The sequence below is a fragment of the Phodopus roborovskii genome, unplaced genomic scaffold (genome assembly GCF_943737965.1).
Source record: "Phodopus roborovskii unplaced genomic scaffold, PHOROB, whole genome shotgun sequence".
Taxonomy (NCBI): Eukaryota; Metazoa; Chordata; class Mammalia; order Rodentia; family Cricetidae; genus Phodopus; species Phodopus roborovskii.
In genome coordinates, this window is record NW_026126482.1 from 34632807 (window position 1) to 34654183 (window position 21377).

Genomic DNA, 21377 nt, shown 5'->3' on the forward strand with positions numbered 1-21377 from the left:
AACACACTATCCCTTCTACATGAGTTTTAACCCATTCGGCTTAAATAAAATTTAAACGATTTACGAATGGTGGTAACTTCCTCATCTCCAAATTACATATTTCGTTATACATATGGAACCTTTCCAGAAAGTAGCTTATGGAAATAACGGACACTTTCGGAGCTGAGCTACTCTGCTGTCTACCTTCACACTTGCAGGTGCCAGCCGGGGTACAGGACGCAGACTCCGTCAGTCACGGGACACCGGAGGCGCACGCACAGGCGGTCCGTGCCTGAGCATGCGTGGGCAGCAGCGCGCAGGCGCGGGACGGTTCGCGCAGGCGCTGTGCGCGGTTGCCGCGGTTCGCGGGTCCACCGGGGTTCCGGCATGCCGGGCCGGCGTCTTGTTGCCGCCTCCCGGTTACCCTCGCACCATGGAAGGCCTACGTTGCCTGCCCAGGCTGCTGCCCCGCGCCGTGCAGTCCCGGCGGGCCCTCTGTGTGGCGCGCCTGAGCCACGCTGCCTGCTGCGGTCGTGCGACCCCGCTGCTCGCCCGGAGCCCGAAGGCGCTGAGCTTGCCCCGCGCTGCAGGTACGCTGGTCCCTCGGGGCCCCCGCCGTCCTCACCGCTGCGCGACCTGCCCTGCTCACACAGCCCGCAGTTCTCAAGCCAGCACTGCGGGAACTTGATTGTGATTTCTAGTTTGCTTGTTGTGAGACAGGGTCTCTGTAGCCCAGGATAGACGCGAACTGGCAGAAGTCCCCATTCTCAGCCTTCTGAATTCTGCAGTTAGAAGCGTTAACCGTTGTCTTTGTTGTCGTTTTAAATGTAGCGTTTAAGTGTTAAGTCCTAGCATGCGCGTGCCTTTCTCAAATTGTTTGTGTGTGGAGGTCAGATGACAGCTCGCCCGAGTTAGTTCTCTCCTGGATCCAACTCAGTTATTAAAGCTTGACAGCAGGCAGTGTTTGTTTTTTTTTTTTTTTTGCTGGCGGAGCCAGCTGCTGAGCCGAAAGTCATGGGTTCCAGGACTGTACTTTTATACATACTTTTTCTTGACACTCCTCCCCCTCCCGCTGGCATTTTTGCCTTCGTTTGCCCCCTTCTGCTTTCATATCACAGAATTCTGCTAGGTTGTTTTTTTCTTTTTCCTCCTTTTTTTTTTATTCAAATTTGAAACACACTTGTTTTACATGTCAATCCCAGTTCTCTCACTCTCCCATCCACTTGTATTCACCCCCACCAAACCCCAGCCCATCCCCTTTCTGCTCCCCATAGGGAGTCTTCAAAGTCTGTCAAATCATTTGGGGCAGGGCCTAGCTCCTCCCCCATGTGTCTAGGTTGGGAAACTATCCCTCTATGTGGAATGGGCTCCCAAAGTCCATTCATATACTACGGATAAAACTGATCCATTACTACAGCCCCAATAGACTGCCCAGTCCTCCTAACTAACACCCACATTCAGGGGGTCTGGGTCAGTCCTATGCTGCTTTCCCAGCTCTCAGACTGGGATGCTTGAGCTCCCCCTTGTTCAGGTCAGCTGATTCTGTGGGTTTCTCCAGCCTGGTCTTGACCCCTTTGCTCATCACTCCTCCCTCTCTGTAACTGGATTCCAGGAGTTAGCTAGAGTCTAGCTGTGGATGTCTGCTTCTGCTTCCATCAACTACTAGATGAGGGCTCTGGGATGGCATATAAGGTAGTCAGTCGTCAATCTCATTATCAGGAAAGGGCATTTAAGGTAGCCTCTCCACTATTGCTTAGATTGCTAGTTGGTTCATCCTTGTAGATCTCTGGAGGAAAGGGACAAGATCTCTTGAGCAAATTGGGAGCATGGAGGGAGTGGAGAGGGAGTTAGGAGAAAGAATAGGTTGGGGTTTTTAATTTGCTTGTTTTGAGACAGAGTCTCATTCTAGCCCAGGCTGGTTTGGAGCTCACTGTTGAGCCCAGACCAAACTCGAAGCTGGATAGCATGAGCTACCAGGATTAGCAAGATTGGGATGTAATCCTGTTTGTTTTGTTAATTTCCCTTCTGGATACATGCATACAATTATACAGTTGCCCTGGTATAGAATAGAGAATTCCCGGAAGTGAGGTTGAAGAATCTGAAGCCGGTGGCGAGCATTAACTCTTGAAGTCTACTCTTAAACAGTGTGTGAGCAGTCAGCCAGGGAGCTCTGAGTGAAGAAAGAGGAGTCCTTTTGCTGTTGGTGCTTTTGCCACCCAATGGGGAAATGTGAAGAAAGTGTTTCTACAAATGTGAGTGCAGGCTCTGCTCAGAAACAAACAGTCCTAACAGAGCAGTGCCTTTGGGTACTTTTTGCTGTCAGTCAACCTCTTTCCCCACACAGTAAGTCTTTTTATTATGTGCCTTTCCCTCCCTTGATAATGCTTGGGAACCAAGTGGTCTGCAAGATGCAGGAGCTTTTAGGATAAGCATTAAAATCCAGAGTAGTAATCCTGGTGACACTTTAAAGTCTGACACTTGTTCAGTCCCTAGAGTTTACAAGGTTGAAGGAGAAAATAGATACCTACAGTGTGACTTCTGACTTCCACAGTGCTCACACACACACCCAATAAACAAAAGTAAGTGTTATTTATTTACCTACTTATTTTGGGCAGTGCTTGGGATAAAACCCAAGGCCTTGTGCGTATTAGACAGGCACTGAGATTGTCTCCGCTACAGCTGACCTTTCCAACCATAAGAGAAAGGACAGACTTCAGATAGTTAGCAAGTTGTATGAATTTAGTGCATGAAAGCAGTTTGAAGGAACAGGAACAGAATAGTTAGGGGAGAACAGCTAGAATCCTGGCATAATGCTAGAACCCTGACATAACAAGTGTTTCTTTTTCTAGTAGGTAAAAATTTTAAAATGCAAGGTGTCCTGAAGGTTCCCTGTACTGTGAGAATTGCAATTGAGCTTCCAGGAAAACTGATCATGCCCACGGACATTCATTCTCTAATTTTTTTTTCTTAGGTGATGTTCACCGGTCTAGAACCTCCGATGCCTCTCAAGCTACCTTAGCCAGCGTGGCCCAGGTGTTTGCTGTGGTGAGTACGCCTCATCCAGTAACCTGCAAGAAGCATTTGTCATGCCTTAGATTGGTTTAGTGGTACTCTTGAAGCTTTACTAATGATTGGGTTTTTGCTGTAGAAACAGGCTGCTCAAATGGCGACTCATAGTTTTCTCTTTTTCAGTAGAATGGAACAGTTATATAGTACATGTTAAGGGTTCCTACCAGCAGCTGAAGTTTCTTCTTTTTTGAAACAGGTCTCACATAACTTAGACTATATGGTCTAGGGTGATCTTGAACCGGTCCTAGGTGTGCTTCACCATGCTAAGTTTTAATGTGTCACCACACCTGCTTTATGTGGTCCTAGGAATTGAACCTGGGATTTTTGTATGCCAGGCAAGCCCTCTACCAACTGAGCTACATCTCTACCCCAAAGTGTCCTTTGTGAACACTTCCAGATTTTCTGAGTTTATTTAGAATGCCTTGGAAGCTACCAGCCATTGAAAGACTTAGAAGATGTTAGAAAGGCAGCAGAGTGCAGTATTTGAGTGCATGTCTGGAAGGTGGGTGTGATCTCGACTCTCTGAAATGATTCAGGGGGAACGAAGTGAATTAATGACACTTCTGTGTTTGAGGGGCCCACATGTGTGTATTTAAGAAATAAAGCCTTTGGTGGCAAAAATGTTAGCGAAAAGTAACATAAGTTAAATTACAAGTTGATTGTTTTTACAGCTTATTTTGTAAGCTTTTATGGTTTCCAAAAAAGGTTTTAAGAGTAAGTGCTTGACCTGAGCCAGGCTTCCTGCGTTTAAGCCTCAGTGTGTGCTCTCTTGCTGTTGGGGAACTTGAACAAGTTATTGTGACATCTTGTACCTTGGTTTTCTCATGACTAACTAGGAATAAACCACCTTAGGTAGTCGTGAGGATTGAAGGAAGCTGAGATAGCATCATTGTATTTTAATTGGCTCATTTTTGAATGAGAAATAGACAAGCTTTAGGGGCTGGAGAGAAAGCCAGGCATCCGCTGCTGTTCCTGGGAACTTGAATCTCACTCTCAGCACCCGAACCAGGTGGCTCACAGCTCCATTAGCCACAGCTCCAGGGGTCCACCACCTTCTCCTGTTCTCAGGTACATACACAAACATACACAGACACATTCATAAAAAAAAAAAAAAGTTAAAGCACCTTATAAAAACTACCTTAAAAATAAAAGTGACTCACCAAATCCTGAAAATGGTGCCTGGACAGTAATAACTGTCCAGCATATGTTATTCTTTACAAACATTTGGGTTTAATTAACATTAGCTTCTTAAAGAACTTTAAGACAGGGCCTCACTGTGTAAGAAGCTTCACTGGGTGACCTGGATCACTGAGGATCAGCCTCTGCCACCTACATGCTGGAACTGAAGGTGTATAGCACCATGCCCAGCTAGAGGGTTAGTTCTTATGTTTTCAAGACACGGTTTCGGTTTCACCATGTAGACCAGGCTGGCCTGGAACTCAGAGACCTGCCTGCTTCTGCCTCCCAAGTGCTGGGATTAAAGGCATGCACTACCACCACTTAACTAAAAGAAATTTTCTTTATGGCCAATATGACATAAGAAGCATCTCAGAATTGCTTGTTTCTTTTTTGTTGTTTGGTTTGGTTTGGTTTTGCTTTGTGTTTTTGAGAAATCTTACTCTACTGACCAGGCTGAGCTAAAACTCACTAATTAGCCCAGGCTAGCCTCATACTGATGACAATCTTCCTGCTTCAGCATCCCAAGTGCTGGAATTGGTAGTCCTGAAGCACCATGCCCATTTCTGCAGAATTACTTGCAAAGTAATAATGCTTGGTCAGTTTTCTGGAGCTGATCAGCTGCACAGTAGAATCAGTCCTAGTCTGTATAACCCCAGTAGTCAGGAGACTGGGGCAAATGGATTAGAGGTTAAGGCCTGCCTGGTCCACACAGTGAACCATCTCTCCTTCCCCAAAGAAAATAGTCAGATGAGGACTGAAAGAAGTAAGTTTCTCCCAAGAATACTAATGATTCTATTGAGAAGAATGAATGGAGAAAATGAGCTGGTTACATTTAAATGTCAGTTTTATGTGCTGTCTTTCAGAAAAGGTTCCCATCAAAGAAAAATGATTTTATCATTTTGAGATGTGAAAATGTTTAATATGTGTTGGTAGAGGTATGTTTTACAGGGACACTGGAAGATACCCTGTAAGTTATTGTTGGCATAGTTGTCAAATCGTTTGACTTGGTTTTACAACTTTTCTTATTTTCAACAATGAGTGTGTTTAAGAAATAAATCTTAAGGCAAGCTAGTCCGTATTTCACAGATACAAAGCCTTTATTAAAAATTGACCTTGGCATTTCTGCTGCTTCTTCCCTCCTGTTGTTGATCAGATCTTTGTTCATGAGAAGCAGACTGAAGTATTACAGGGTTTGTTGTGGTTCAGCTAACGTAGCCTACACTGTTTCCAAAGCAGTAGCCCAAGGTCTGTGTTTCACCAAGACCTGTCCTTGGATTCTGTTTACTTTTTTTTAAGTGGAACAGTCTAGCCCTTCACATTTGACACCTTCAACCGTGACCGGCACAAGCAGTACAGAAAAGTGTCCCTCTACTGAGCAGAAACTAATGTGACCTCATATGTGCTGGGACTGCTGCAGGCAGGCACCTTTTCTGTACGTTTCTACTCATTCTGCAGGGCCTACAAAAGACTGTTAGTTCTGAAAAGACATTTAGATTTATGACATAGCCACTCCTTGGTCCCAGTCTGCTGAGAAGGATAAAGGGCTACAAATCAGGGCATCTTGTTTCCACTGAGTGATGTCCCCAACCCAGGGATCACTGTCAAGTCCTTTCCCAGCCAGAAAGTTCTTGCAGCCACTTGAGGTTTTCCTAGCCTGCTGATGAATTTGCAAAAGAGATGTAAGATCCATGGCTTAAGAGTCCCCCAGGTTTCCTGGCAACACACTTCCAGGGCCTCCATAATGAGTATGTCCAGCCCAGTACATTCACTCATCAGGCCTCTGTTACCCAAATCAAGGTTACCTGGAGATAGGACTGATTATCCTGAATGTATTTCTAGAGGAAGTCAGTCTAATAGGTTTATATTAGCAAAGAAAAGGGGGATTTTTCTTCTGGCTTCTGCAGCTATATTTAACTTAAGGTCAGATATGATTTTTAACTGTATTTCGAAATTTTGAGGCTGTTTCTCTGAACATAAATATACTGAATTGAGATTAATATTTGTTTCTATGATCTATCTTTAGACAAAGTTTGACAAAGAAGGAAATGTTACCTCTTTTGGTGAGTATCTTTATCAGTGGACTACTGAATTTGGTGGAGAATTGGAAATTGTAGTGTTGGAGTACAGTGTTGTTTGTATTTGCTACTGTGTTGAAGGAGGTCCCTCCTCAACGTTTGCTCATCAGTTCTCGTGGGAGTAGCAGCTGCTGTGTACAGTTCTCTGCATTACTTCCTTTTGGCAGGAGTCACTTGGACTCCCAGGGTGTTTAGAGTAGAGCTGAATATGGAGGTGCTGTCCTCTTCCTGTGTCTCTTCTATCAGTCTCCTTTACACAGCCCTTCAATTTCTAGTCATCATGAAACAGGTTTAAAGTAGAAAAACTGCCCCATGTTGTTGTCATCCATCTGCCCTCCACCCCCCTTGCAGTGAGATGGAGGTGTAAGGCACTAGGTGGCAGTCATGTGAGAGTCTGCCTCTGGACAGCTACTCCTAAAAATGGAGCTAGGTATAGCTTTGCTTGAGGCTCCAGTTTCAGCTCTCCCCTGCAGCCTGGTGGCCCTGTTCCATCCTTGCTTAGGTCCTTGTGTTTGTGCCAGGGTCTCCTTCCTAAGCTTTTTTGCTTACAGCCCTGTTGAAGGTGTAGTTTGACACAAATACAGATCCTGCTGTCCCCGGCCTATCACAAGTTTCTGTCTCTGCCATATTCTTAGCTAATCAACTTAGTTTTCAAATGGGAGAATCTACTAGGAATATCAACTTTTCTCACTTTTCATTTGTCCAGTAATAAATTACTAAATTCATTCATTCATAGATTCACAATACTGAATATGATGCTATAATGGTAAAAATAGAAAATATAGGAACTGGAGAAATGGCTCAGCAACTAAGAGCAGTTATTGTGCTTGGAAAGAACCCAGGTTAAATTCTTAACAGCTACACAGTGGCTCACAACCATCAGTAATGCTAATTCCTGGGGTCCACTGCAGCAGTCTGGCCTCCACAGACATCAGGCATGGGATGTGTATCTATGTATGTAGGCAAAACACTCAGATACATAAATAAACCTAAAACTCCAGTTAATAAAATTCATGTTCAAGACAAAATTTGACTGTGGGCTAGAGATACAGCTGAGTTGGTATAGCTTGCCTAGAATGCTGAAATACCTAGATTTAGTCCCAGCAACAACTGAATTTGGTTCTGCATGCCTACAATCACGTTTGAGGTCATCTTTGGCTTTGTAAAGAGTTCAAGGCCAGGCTGGGATATATGATATCCTCTCAGAAAGTCAGCCTATGTCCAGAGGTAGAAATTGCTGTAGGTTCTTATCATGCTTGGTTGTGGTTTTTATATTGGTCTCCAATGGGCTGCTGAACACAGTGAAATGTTCTAGAAAAATATAGAAGCAAAGGAAGAATTTGAGTTATTGTGAATCTTCTTTTATGGTAAGAATCGGTATTAAAACTCATGTAAGCCTTTGTTGTTGATAATAACAGAAAAGTGCTGGGAGGGACACTGTAGGAGCCCACATTCTTTGGACTATTAGTTGCACCCACTCTGTTTCTCTTACAGAGAGGAAGAAAACTGAACTGTATCATGAATTAGCACTCCAGGCCAGAGACTTGAGGTTTCAACATGTAATGAGCATCACGACCAGGAACAACAGGATTATCATAAGGATGGAGGTAAGGGCTGTGTGGCTGAGTTCACCAGAATCCTGACCAGCTGCCTCAATATGTAGGTTAAAAGAATCTTTGCAAAACTGGGGGTGAAGGCACATGCCTTTAATCCCAGCACTCAGAGGCAGAGGCAGGCAGATCTCTGTGAGTTCAAGGCCAGCCTGCTCTACATAGCAAGTTCCAGAACAGCCAGGACCTGTGAGAGAGAGAGAGAGAGAGAGAGAGAGAGAGAGAGAGAGAGAGAGAGAGAGAGAGAGAGAGAGAGAGAGAACGAACTTATTACTGAATGTATTATAAGAGTAGAACTTGTTCTGAGTGGATTGTGGTTCCCAACAGGCATGATGCTGTTCTCTTTTTGTGTTGGGAAAATTCTGACTGTGATCTTCAATGGCCTTTGAATTTAGTCTGTAGTTTCACACAAAAAAGAATATTTATAATGATAGTCCCTTGTATAGCCAAGGCTACTTTAAACTGGCTATGTAGCCAAAGATGAGGTTGACCTGGTCATACAGCCTCTGCCTCCTCAGTGCTGGGATTTTAAGCATAAGCCACCACGGCAGCTGAAATAGATGTTTTTCCATTTGTATCCTGTTAAGTACAGTTTAACCTTGGCTACCAAGAAGCATCTGGTTTTCCATGTACACCAGGAATGTCTGTTAAATTTTGAAACCTTAGTTTAAATTTGTATCTGACACTTTCTAAAAATTGTTGTTCTTCACGTGCCTTCTCAGAAGACACTGACTGCATTGAATTTCTTTAGTGGTTCAGTTAATGTAGACCTCAGTTGTTTGGACCTGTGAAATAAACAAGAGGCCCATCAGAGATGTTGGGCCCTGAAATATGCATGTACTTGCTTTTTATATTTGTCTTAGATTAGATTTTTGTCTCTTAATCTACACATGTAATCAAAATAATCACAGTAAAAGCAATCTGCTCCCAAATTATTTTTTCTCTAGAAAATATCTTCATTCTTGTGTCAATAGCCACTGCTTCTAAACAGTATCTCTTTGTGTTGGTAAATTTGTGTGAGATGAAATTAATTAAGCAGGATGCTAAACTATGGGACCCAGATATTATACTATAGTATACAAATAAATGAACAGATAAATAACACTATTTAACTTCTCAGCTTTTAAGAACATTTTTCATAATTAAATACTAGAAGGCTTATTCATATAAGAAAGACCAATCCTAATTTTTGTGCCATAAAATAGTCATAGGCTACCAAATCTTTTTTCTTTCATTTTAACCTTTATTTATGTATAAGGGTGTTTTCCCTGCATATATGTCTATGTACTATATGCATGTAGTACCCTCAGAGACAAGAAAAGAGCATCAGATGCCCTAGAATTGGAGTTGCAGTGTTTGTGATCCATTGTGTGGGTTCTAGGAATAGAACCTGGGTCCTCTCAAGGAGCATCCAGTTCTCTTAACCACTAAGTCTTTTCTCCACCTTTCCACGTCTCTTTTAACAGAGGAAATTATAGTTTGTCTTTAGAAAACTTACTTCTTTAATTTTTAAAACAGGGTCTCACTATGTAATCCTGGTTATTCACATCTAGTTAGAAATTTTTTTTATTTCTGTTGTAGTTTGAAGCACTGAGCTATGTCTTGTCTGTCGAAAGGAACCACTTCCCATTTGAGCCAAACTACTATGATTAAACTAAACCACTTCTAAAAGTCTACCCAGAACTTGACCTTTTTTAAAGTTCAAGGACCATTTTAGTGAGTCTGGGAGGAGAAAACAACAGTGGGTACCAGAAGGGGAGGAATGCATAAGAAGAGAAATAATTGGCCTGAGAGGTGGTACAGTGGTTAGAGCACTTGTTACTCTTGCAGAGGACCTGAGTTTGATGCCCAGCACCCACGTAGTGGTTAATAGCCATCTAAAATTTAAATTCCAGGTAATCTGATGGCCTCTTCTGACCTCCACAAGCACCAAGCACATAGATACATGCAGGCAAAACAGCATAAAATAAAATGAATAAAATCTTATTTAGAGAAAGTTAATCATGCCTTTTGAGTTGGGGGCTCAAGAAAGCAGGCCAGTGAGCCATGACTTGGGAAAGTGTCTGTATGTAGGGGCTGTGTAGAAGGGTTCCGCGAAGGAGTTGGAGGAGAGCAGATGTTAAGGACATGCTCAGCTATACAGCAGGTTCACAGTACAAGAAACCCTGGCCCAAAAATCCAAACCCATAGCAAGATATCTGCCAGGAAATGCAGGAGAAAATAGGGAATAAGTGAAAAACAAAGTTCCCTAAAACAATTGTGCAGGAGGCTTGGCCAGGGGCCAGTGCCTTTAAGCCAGCTGAGGCTTAAAATAAAACCAGCTGGCAGATCTCCATCACTAAGCCTAGAAGAGCTCTAAGTCAATAATGTAACTCTGTAACTCTTTTATATTGTATGTGGATACCAGCCTAAGTAAGTGTGCTTGCTCTTTTTAGAAAACCAAATAAACACTGATTTGGTTTAGTTTTAGTCTAAGATTAGTAAAATGAACTCAGTTTTGAAATTTACTTTTTCCTCCAGCTTAATAACCTGCATCTTGATGGATGTATATATATGTGTGTGTACACATACCTTCTTTTCTGTTGCTTCTCCAGTATTTGAAGGCTGTGATAACTCCAGAGTATCTTCTGATACTAGATTATCGGAATTTAAACCTGGAGCAGTGGCTGTTCCGGGAACTGCCATCCCAGCTGGCTGGAGAAGGTCAGCTTGTCACATACCCGTTGCCGTTTGAGTTCAGAGCTATTGAAGCACTCCTGCAGTATTGGGTAAGCCTGATTGGATGTATTGTCAGGAATGAATGTAAAGACAAGTTAATACTATTTCAAAGCTGCTCTCCCCAGCTACAGCAGTCACTTGTAAGCTCCTCCAGGGAGACACCTTCATCCTTCGGCTTTATGACCCAGCCAAGTAAACCTAAAGAGTCTTGAGAGGAAACTAATGGAGCACGTTTCGAATTGGCTCTCTTTATATGCTTTTATGGGTTTTTGTTTGTTTGTTTGTTTGTTTGTTTGTTTGTTGAAATGGGATCTCCCTGTATACCAGGCTGGCCTTGAACTAAGGTAGTCCACCTGCTTCATCCTCTCTAGTATTGATGTTACATATACCTGCCGCCACACCTGTTTGTGCACTTTCAGTGACCATATTATGGAATGAGAATTCAGGAGACCGTAAGTTGGGATGTAAGTGAGCTTTGGGGACCTCACACTTCGTTCTTCAAATTGAACTGTGTAATGCAAGTGCTCACACGTGAATGCACCATTTGTCACGCAGTCCTGTTTGAGCCACTCAAGGAGGTGACACCTCTTGTTTGGGACCTAGACTGACAGGAACCACAGTTCTTCTAATGACCCCCTGCCCTGTAAAATCAGCAGTTAATAGATTTCTGGGAGTTGCACAAGCCCAGTCAAAGTGGCCACTGCCTTCCCAGGCCCTTCTCATCTTTTACGATTTTTCCTGCCCCTAATTAGTCTGGATTGTACTTTTCAGGATCTAGCTGCAATCAGGAGTTAGTGCTGGGAACATCTTAGCCAGAGTGGGAGATAGAGAGAACATTTGAAAGGTCAGCAGAGTAGTACCCTTGCTTCAGTGAGGGAACAGATGCTTCCCTCTCTACTGGGGCAGGAGCAATAGCACAGTGCAAACAGTGGTGCATGACAGCTGGCTGACTCAGGAGCTCATAATAAGGGAGCAGATGCGGTCAGCTACGTGAGAACAGAGGGAGCTCAGAGGTCTAGTGTGAAATAGCAATTTTTGCCTGTACAGTGGAGTCCCTGGAAGATTCCCTTCTGAAAGAGCATTATAGGATCAAGCCAACCATCTCCTCATGGGATCTACTTTCAAATAAAGGAGATCCTCCCAGCCACATAAAGTCCAGCTCTAGAACAGTGAAACATTAGGTCTACCTTAATATCTCACTTCAGGTCTTCTGAACCTGGAAGTGGATCCTGCTACACAAAATAAAAGAATCTACAGCAGGCACCCTGATTTGGGGCCCGCAACTTCCAAGTCAGAAGATGGGTTGTGCTTCTGAAATAAACATGTGTAGTAGCATTCTTAATTCTGTTGCTTTATTCATTAGTCTTGTGTCATTTGCCCCCTGGTTTTTTAATCTTAACAGCTATTCTGTTATCAACTTATTCTGTTGAATATAGCCATGCTTGTGTTAGCATAAGAAAAGCATACTTTGAACCTTACAGTGATTTAATGTATCTTAACTCCAAGTCAGGCTTCAGCTTTCTTCTACCTCTCGAGGGCTGGAATTATAGGCATATGACAGTATATCCAGTTCATGCAATGATGTGGATCAGACCTGGGACTTCATGCATGCTAGGCAAACTCTCTACCACCTGAACTACATCTCCATCCCAAGTTTCAGTTGTTAAAAGGTCATTATCCACAGCAATTTTGAACAGTGTTCTGTTTACAGAAAACAACTATTCCTAAAGTGAAATGTGTGCTTTGGCATGGAATTTCGGGATTTTTTTCTAAAGATTGATTTTATATTTATTGTATATGTGTGCACACATATATAGGTGCCAGCAGAGGCCAGGGGGTGTTGGATCCCCTGGAGCTGGAGTTACAGTTGTGAGCTGCCTGACATGGCTGTTGGAAACCAAATTCTGGTCCTCTAGAAGATCAGGAAGTGCTTTTAGGCATTGAGCCATCTCTCCAGTCCCCAGGATGTCATTAGCAAATCATTTCGTAGTCCTTCCTTAGCATCTGTCTATAAAGGAAGACTGTTCTGAGAGTTAATTCTGAGCCTAGTGACAGCATTACATGTTGCTCTTTTAACCCAGGAGATGTAGCTTTTGAGTCATTTATAAATAGGTGTTCTGAAATGCTAGCACAAATGTCTATGTTTAATCAGAGGCTTCACTGATCCTAAGTTCTAAAAAGGTTGTTTTAATTCTTATGAAAGGCCATGTTGTTATCTAGATCAACACCCTTCGGGGAAAACTTAGTATCCTGCAGCCACTGATCCTTGAGACCCTGGATGCATTAGTGGACCCCAAGCACTCCTCTATTGACAGAAGCAAGCTGCATGTCCTACTTCAAAATGGCAAAAGGTAAATATGGGTGTTTGTCACCACCCCAACACACATACACACACACCCCTTTACACCTTTTAAGTACTGATAACCAAACAGGTTTTCTAGAACAGCAGTATATACTCTTAACCACTAAGCACTCTACCACTCACAGCCTTTAATTGTTAAAGGACTTCTTCTGGAAAGCAGGCATTATGTTACAGTGTCTTAGATTTACTCTATGGGCCTGTTCCCCTCATACACTCCCAAAAGGGAAGGTCCTGGTGTCTTACTCTCTTCCCATTTTACTTTACCATTCTGATTCCTCTACACTTATTAACTGAACTCTTGCCCTTAGTAGCCTCAGGCTCTGGATCTGGATTGTAAGCATTATCCTTTGGATCAGGTGTATCTAGTAAATCTCTATCTGTCTTGTTCTTTGTGTCATTAGGAGGGCACAATGGAATTCTTGGTTTCTTTGGTGGCAGGGATTTTTTTTCCAAAGAGTTATTTTGTTTAGAGAGGCTCTTGTACACATTTTTATCCTTTACCAAATCCTACACAAAATTTCCCAAAGGTAAAGGCATTAATATTGAGAATCATTAAAAGTGAAAGCTAAAAGGTGCTGGAGAAGTTGGTCTGCGATGTCAAAATGCTGGATCTTTGTCAAGTAGCACTAGTCATCATGTAATCCACACCATACTCCAAGCTGGGTATAGTACCTCACATGTAATCCCAGCACTCAGCAGTCTAAGGCAGAAGGATTGCCTCAAGTTGGAGGCCAGGTTAGAAAACAGTAAGGTCTGTCTGTCCCCTCCCTGCATGTATCTCACAAGCAAGATTATGAACCTCGTTGTAACTCTTCCTGACCTGTGTGTCATAGGATTCCTTTGACTTTTCTGGCCTGTAATTTTCTTACCTTAAACCTCCCCAGTGTACCTCTAATTCATTGCAGAGTTCTTAGCTAAGGATAAATGCCCAAGCATTTTACCTTAACCTTTAAATTTCTAGAATGACAGAGCCTTGGAAGCCACCAAAATAGTTGTATGTGGAGCTGTGTCACTGCTGATCTTACTAATTGGTTTGGGGATGGTTAATTTGCATAATTGTTGAAATGTTTCTTACCAATGTACACTGAGCAATAGATGTATCCACTGGTAAGATGCCCTAAGCACACTGTCCTTACAGTGAAATGTGCCATGTTTACACTGCTGATCTTTGCTGTGTATCTGTTTTTACAGTCTCTCTGAGTTAGAAACAGACATTAAAATTTTCAAAGAGTCAATTTTGGAGATTTTGGATGAGGAGGAGATGCTGGAAGAACTCTGTCTAACCAAGTGGAGTGACCCACAGGTCTTGTAAGTATTGCCTTGTGTTGTTTCTTCCTTCGGGTGAGCCTACATTTGTCTAAAATAGAGACGAGGTGTTTTTCACCCTTAGTCACTTTATCTTGCATGTGGCCCAGCTCAGTGAAACTGCAGTGTGCACTGCATTTCAGCCGCTGGTGTTGTGATATTTAACATGTGTGGAACCTTGGTGGATCCCATGGTAGGTGAGAGACAAATACCACATACAGGCAGAACTTATATGGGGAAGGGAAGGGGGGGAGGAGGAGGAGAAAGAATAGAGAGGCAAAGACCTGCCTGCCTCTTGAGAGGGACATCAGGAAAGAGAATGGGAATGGGTGAAGCTTGTCTCTTAAAGGGACCTTTTGCCCTGGTTAGGGTCAGGGTACTGCTTGCCATGTGTGGAGGGGTGACGTGCTCTGCCAGGTCCCCAAGGGGCAGGGCCAAGGTGTGCCTGGATGCTAACAGCTGGGCTAAAGAGAACATAAACATCACAATTATCCTCAAGGGATGGATCACTAAGCAGCATATGTGAGATGAAGTAGGTTCTCTAAGGAGTAAAGGGCAACAGCTGCATGATAGAAGAGACATTGTGGATTGGATTCTGTAAGTCTTATCTGTTAATAAACACATAGCTTACATATTTTTTTCTGACTTATAAACCTAGAAATCATTTGCTTTTAAGAAACAGCTCTAATAGAGCATAGTCACAGCTACATATCAAAGCAGGTTCAAGAAACACCTACAGAGTGTGAAACTCACTGTCTGATGTGTGATACTAAATGCATTTAAAAGTCACTGGAGACTTGAGTCTCCTTCTCCAGGAGACAGTGGTATGGTTCTAAGTAAGTATTCATGTTCTTCGTTCACTAAAAAGCATTGAAAAGCAAGGAAAGGGGCTAATGAGATGGATCGGCAGGTAAAAGTGCTTATGTGCAAACCTTGCGACCTGAGTTCAGTCCCTGGAGTGCATGTAAAAGTAAAAGTAAAAGTACCAGTGCCACAGTTGTCCTCTGATCTCCACATGTACACACCACATAAACGATAATAAATAAATTCTTTCTTCCCAACATTTAATTTGTACATACATGCCAGAGTAGAGACAGTGAGGCTCAATGGAATTCACATTTACTAAATATGTCGAGCAGGAAAGATGATGCCTGGTTGTGCATCACAGCTTCAGACCACATACAGTGTGTTCAGGAAAGCAGATATCAGAAGGTAGTCCTCTGCTCACATCGTCCAGGGAGCAGAGAAATTAGCTGCTACTATATTTGATTGTATTCAATCAAATGTTTTGCCTGCATGTATGACTGTGTACCACTTACATGTTTGATGCCCACAGAGGCCAGAAGAGGGCATTAGACCTCCCAGAACTGGAGTTGTGAGCTACCATGTGGGTACTGGAAATGAAACCCAGTCACCTGGAAGAGCAGCCAGTACCCTTAACCACTGAGACATCTTTCCGGCGCCAAGAAATGCTCTTTTCTATCTAGTCTGGGTCTTCTTGTGCTTCATAATGGCCTAGGATTTACATTTGTATTTTCTAGTCACTAATGTCATGTGCTTGCATGCCTCTTGGATTGGGGCCATGGAGCACAGTGGCACTCATCTGTGTAGGGCTGCGTGCATCATGCTTTCTCACTGGCGGCTGAAATTGGGGGTCAGTATGTGTTGCACATGCTCAGGCTTGTTGACTGTTAACTCTGTGAATTGAAGTGAAAAGAGCAGTACTGGGATTGACCATGCAGAGGAGATGGAGCTGCTGCTGGAAAACTACTACCGGTTAGCTGAGGACCTTTCCAATGAGGCTCGGGAGCTTCGGGTCCTGATTGATGACTCACAGAGCATCATCTTCATCAATCTAGACAGGTGAGGATGTGCTACAGAAGACCCCATTATGACTAATACTACAGAGCGCTTTTTAAAGAACTTTTTGGTTTTTTTTTTTTTTTGTTTGTTTGTTTTGTTTTGTTTTGTTTTTGGATGAAGTCACACAATCACGTCTGTGTCCACTCCATAAGTGGGTCTTCTTTTTAGTTTCCTAATGCCTGACAAAGGCAACTGAAGCAATGCTGGTTTATTTGGACCCAGTTTGGCAGGAAGTCATGAGGGCAGAAACTTGAAGTAACTGGACCAGTGAGATGAATGCTGATGCTCAGCTCACTTTCTCCCTTTTGATGCTGGTTAAGTCCCCATCCAGGAATTGGTGCCATCTATGGTGAGGGTGGGCCTTCCCTCCTCAAGATGTTTGTTTCTATGGTGATACTAATCATCTCAGACTTCCTCTTGAAGGGGGAGAGTGACGCTATAGGCCTTCACTAGGTTTTGCTGGGTTTGTGTGTATTTCCTGGTCTGAATTGGTTGTTTTCTCTCCAGCCACCGCAATGTGATGATGAGGTTAAATCTGCAGTTAACCATGGGAACCTTCTCTCTTTCACTCTTTGGACTAATGGGAGTTGCTTTTGGCATGAATTTGGAATCTTCCCTTGAAGAAGTAAGAACATAATTTCTTAAATAACACAATTTTTTAATGTTTGGATGATTAGAAGAGTTTTATGAAATATGACCTGCTATATTAGCTATATTTTTCATAACTGTAACAAAATACCTGGCAATGCAACATAAAGAAAATGCTTATTTTGGCTCACGGTTTAAAGGAATTACAGTCCATCATGGCAGGAAATGCAATCTCCTCACATGGTCCACAGACAGGAAGAGGTGAATCTCTTCCATTAAACCTCTCCGGAAATACCCTTACAGATTGGGTGATTCCAAATCTAGTTAACAGTGAAGATAACTGCTACATCTGTGTATTCTCATAAAGAGTTAAGCATAGGCTGTAACTCACTTAGAATTCAGGCAGGTGTCCTTGGCCCCTGTGTATAGCTATGTCTGTAGCCTACATTGCTATATTTATTTCCTCCTAGAATATAGACATACTCAGGAGAAGCTGACTAACACAGCCACCCTGTGAGGCAGTGGTAATGAGGGATTTTATTTTTAGTTCTGTGTGCTCCCTGCACCTAGAAGTTCACATACATAGGACTTGTTTGATACCGAAATTACAAATGAAAAAGAGACATATTTCCCCTACTTTGTGAGGAAATGGGGGCTCAGAAAACTTAGTAAATTGTAGATCAATAAAACCGGAGGATTTCAGCCCAAAGATAGATGCTTTCCACTCTGCCCTCTTGCCTTTTCATCTAACGCCAAGGTGTTTAGAGCCACTGTAGCCTGGCATTTTCAGGGGAGGTCTTACAAGGTTTCTAGCAGTGGTCGAATGTACAATTGGCACTTTGATGTTTGGCCCTCCATCCTATGTAGTTTATTGCTTCTGTGGCTGTCACTGTGGTTTATCCAACACCATCTCTCAGGACCACACATCTGTAAAAAGTGTTCTTTAAAAGAATGTCACAACAGTCTGCATAAAGGTTTTCCAGTGCCTTCTGACCACCTTAGGATAAGTCCAGACTCCCAGGTCTGTGGACATCTGATTGCTTCTTCTGGATTCACCTCCTCCTTCTGCAGCCACTCATGTCAACTACCACCAGGTTCAGTCTCAGAGTCACTGACTGCACAGCTCTCCCCTCACCTCCCAGTTTTGTTGCCTGATTCAGTCCTATTCACCTCGGGTCATAGCTTTTGTTAAGATTCATGTTGTGTTAGTAGAAACCTGAAAATATGAGGTATGAAATTTCCCAAAATTGTAAACATTTTGAAGAATAGTCATACTACATTGATGTGGAAAATTCCGTAACTGGTGTGTTGTGGCTCAGTGAAGATGTGAGTGCACTAAAAGTATTGTATGAAATTATCTTTGGACTAATATCATATAGTAGGTGCATGTGAAATGTTTTTTTCTTTAGACTCCAAAGGAAAATACCATTGTTATGTCACATGCCTCACCAAGAGGAAGCATATACAACTAATTGTATTCCTGCCTTTCAAAAGTTAGTGAGTGAGCTTGTAAAACAGAGGATGATGAGTGTTAGAATGGTGCTTCTTTCTTATTTTCCCAGTTGATAGTGTAAATACATAAACAAACATATTTTGGCCCCAAGGAGTTAAGAAGGGATAACATGTTTTATGCTGAACTCCAATATTCTTACTCAAGGCCTATCAACCCCATCCCACCACCCCCCCCCTTGTTTTCTTTCAATGCCTTTTGATCCAGATGTGGCAGTGCACACCTGTAGACTTGGCTCTTTGGTAGGATGCAGCAGAGATTTCCTGAGTCCAGGAAACTTAGAGCCAACCTGGGAAGCAAAAACTTCCCTTTACAACATCCTTTCTGATATTTTCATTACATTCAGTCCTAGGTCTAGAAGAGCCCAGTCGTGAGACACTTGAGGTATGAGTGGTAACCCTCTTAGGGCTTTGCTGCAGGCCAGGTACCTGGCTCTTTCTATGGAAGAGCTCTAATGGTAACAGCAAGGCTTCTTTTTAACTTTGCAGGATTTGTCTCTGAAGAACCTAACCTTTATGATTGGAATGAACCCTTTTTTTCTTTCAGGATCACCGTGTGTTTTGGCTGATTACAGGGATTATGTTTATGGGAAGTGGCCTCATCTGGAGGAGGTTGCTTTCTTTCCTTGGAAGACAGCTGGAAGCCCCTTTGCCCCCTATGGTATGGACTGGGAGCTCACAGCAACACTGACAGGGGCTGCAATACTGGGCGTAAGTCAGGTAGCCTGGGTTTCAATTGTCACAAGCTTTGTAACCCTGGGCAGGTACTTGATTTTTCTCATTCTCCTTACTTTCCCTCTGTTAATCCAGTCAGCACTATGTGCTTCATATGATTTGAAAAGGTATGTGAGTTGAGATGTTTAGCAGTATCCAACACAGCAAAGCAGTTAGGAGTTACTTGGTTTCTGTAGAACACTGGCAAGAAGCATATATTGAGGCAGATGCTCATCACTCTGCCGGGCTTTCCCATAGCCATATTGAAATGCAGCAGCGCTCCATGAGCCCATGGGAGCTCCTGTGCTCCCTTGCATGTGGAGCTGCATGGATGAAGTGCATAGGCTCTGCCCTGTGCAGTCCTTCATTTTCATCTGGTTAGTAACTTCTAAGAAAGACACAAACTGAAATTTGTTTCCTGCTTTATTTAGATGGCCTCCTTACCTAAAAAGACCCTTCTGGCAGATAGAAGGATGGAAATGAAAAACAGTCTCAGGCCAGAAGGACTCGGAGCAAGCCGAACTGTCCTGGCAAGCCGCTAACAGCAACTTGTTATGCTTCTGAAGCTCTTATCTGGGGAGGGAAAGACACCTGTTGTTTAGATTTTGTCTGATTTTAAAAAATCTTTGGCATTCACAATACTAAAGCATGATTGTGTCTTCAGAATTCTGTGAGACAAAGTGCTTCTTTGTAAAAGGCCAAAATCCTATGTCCTACGAACCTTGAATACTATTTTTTTATGGGCTTTTTAAAGTATAGATTAATTTATTGCAAGATAGACTTGTCTAGACTCAATGCTGTTGTACATATGAAGAAAAGTACAGCATCATGTTAAAGGAGCCTAGGAATTGGCAGAGCCTATAGGCCCTGAGCTCATGGGCTGCAGTTTTTCAGACAGAGTCACGTTCCTATCAACTTCTGATTTGGGGAAGAAAGCTGGTACATCGGTTAGCCTTGTAATGAACTCTGCAATGTCAGCCCTTGATAGAACCTTATTTTCAGGTATTTGTTCTCTTTTATATAGAAGACAAGTAGAAGGGAAATATAGTTTAATGTCAGCATACATGGATTCTGGTTAATCAAGATGGTACTATTTTTCTTTGATTGGTTATATAAATAGAACCTTTGGAAGTAAAGTTGAAAGGAAGTGTTTATTCTCTTACAATTGTATAGCTGTTTTGATCATTGCCTTATTTAAGAGATTGTCATGCTGTACTGCCCCCCCCCCCAAAGGAAATGTATGCAGCCAGCTACTCTGTTTGCTTACCTCTCAAAAGTTAGCAGGTGGGCTTGTCAAACAAGAGGATAGTTACTCTATGGTGGGAATGTCGTCGTTCCAATCAGAAATTTGCATTTAAAACAAATGACAAAGCAGGACATGGTTGGCCCTTCCCCTGTAATTCCAGTCCTTGAAAGGCTGCAGCGGGAGGATTATGAAGAGGTAGAGACCAGACTCGGCTCAGTGAGCTCTGGGCCAGTAGAGGTTATAAAGTGAGTTCCAGGCCCACCTGGACTGTAGAATGAGACCCTGTTTCTCAAACACCAAATAAGTGGGACTGGTGGTACTGCTCATTGTTAGAGGGCCCACACAGTAAATAACCAAGTTGTTTAACCTGTAAGTCTGAAAGCTGCTATCCTATAACATTCTGCCCACCTTTGTTATTTTCTAGAGGGTTCGGTGAGTTGTGTGCTAGAACATTACAGTTAAGTGTGCTTCCAAATTTGTAAAATTGTAATAAGGCCAGAACAGCTCTTAGCCTACAGGGTAGGAATAGAGGAAGTATACCTACCCCAGATGTTGTGTGCCCAGTTACACCCAAATTATCCCACAAGAATGTCAGATTCATTTATTGGGCGATTTAGTGATAGGAATGAGAATGTTATTCCAATAGAAAACAGAAAGTTACAAGTGAACTCCATTCCTGTGTGGGACTGTGAGAAGCTGGTCCGGGGCAGCTGAGCTGACCTGGTGTCCCAGCCACGATACGCTAGAATGTGACCCTATGGAAACTGTAGCAGCTGAATTCTTTTGATACCGTCCAAGATCATCTTTGATGATGCCTGGTTTCCACAGCACTATCCTAAGCAGGCCCAAACCAGTCTTACACTGTCTTGGGTTTTGCTCGACTGAGATACATGAATTGAAATCCATTTGATCCCAGGTCATATAGGATAAAATTCATTTTTGCCTCGTAGTGTTAGTTTATAAGCTTGAGTAAAGTAATTGTCTTAGTTATGTACCTCCTAGCAGTAACTACTTTTCCAGTCAAATAAAAGGACAGAACTGGTGGTTTGTAAATTTTTTAAGGCGGTTAGGTCAGGGAGGGTTTTCTAGTGTATGTAACTGCTACTTAAAGGAAATGTGAAATATCAAATACTGAATTACATGATTGAGCAAGCAGTCAA

At 42.7% G+C, this 21377-nt stretch overlaps 1 protein-coding gene across 1 annotated transcript; it reads left to right on the forward strand.

Moving 5' to 3' along the window:
• Positions 1 to 262: 262 nt before the first annotated feature.
• Positions 263 to 19576, forward strand: Mrs2 (magnesium transporter MRS2). The gene is made up of 11 exons (XM_051194508.1): positions 263 to 569; positions 2951 to 3024; positions 6251 to 6287; positions 7797 to 7909; positions 10507 to 10680; positions 12851 to 12981; positions 14184 to 14300; positions 16008 to 16160; positions 16668 to 16785; positions 18805 to 18918; positions 19403 to 19576. Exons 1-11 carry the CDS (start codon positions 278 to 280, stop codon positions 19511 to 19513), a joined length of 1434 nt encoding a protein of 477 aa, XP_051050465.1. The 5' UTR covers positions 263 to 277; the 3' UTR covers positions 19514 to 19576.
• Positions 19577 to 21377: the final 1801 nt, after the last annotated feature.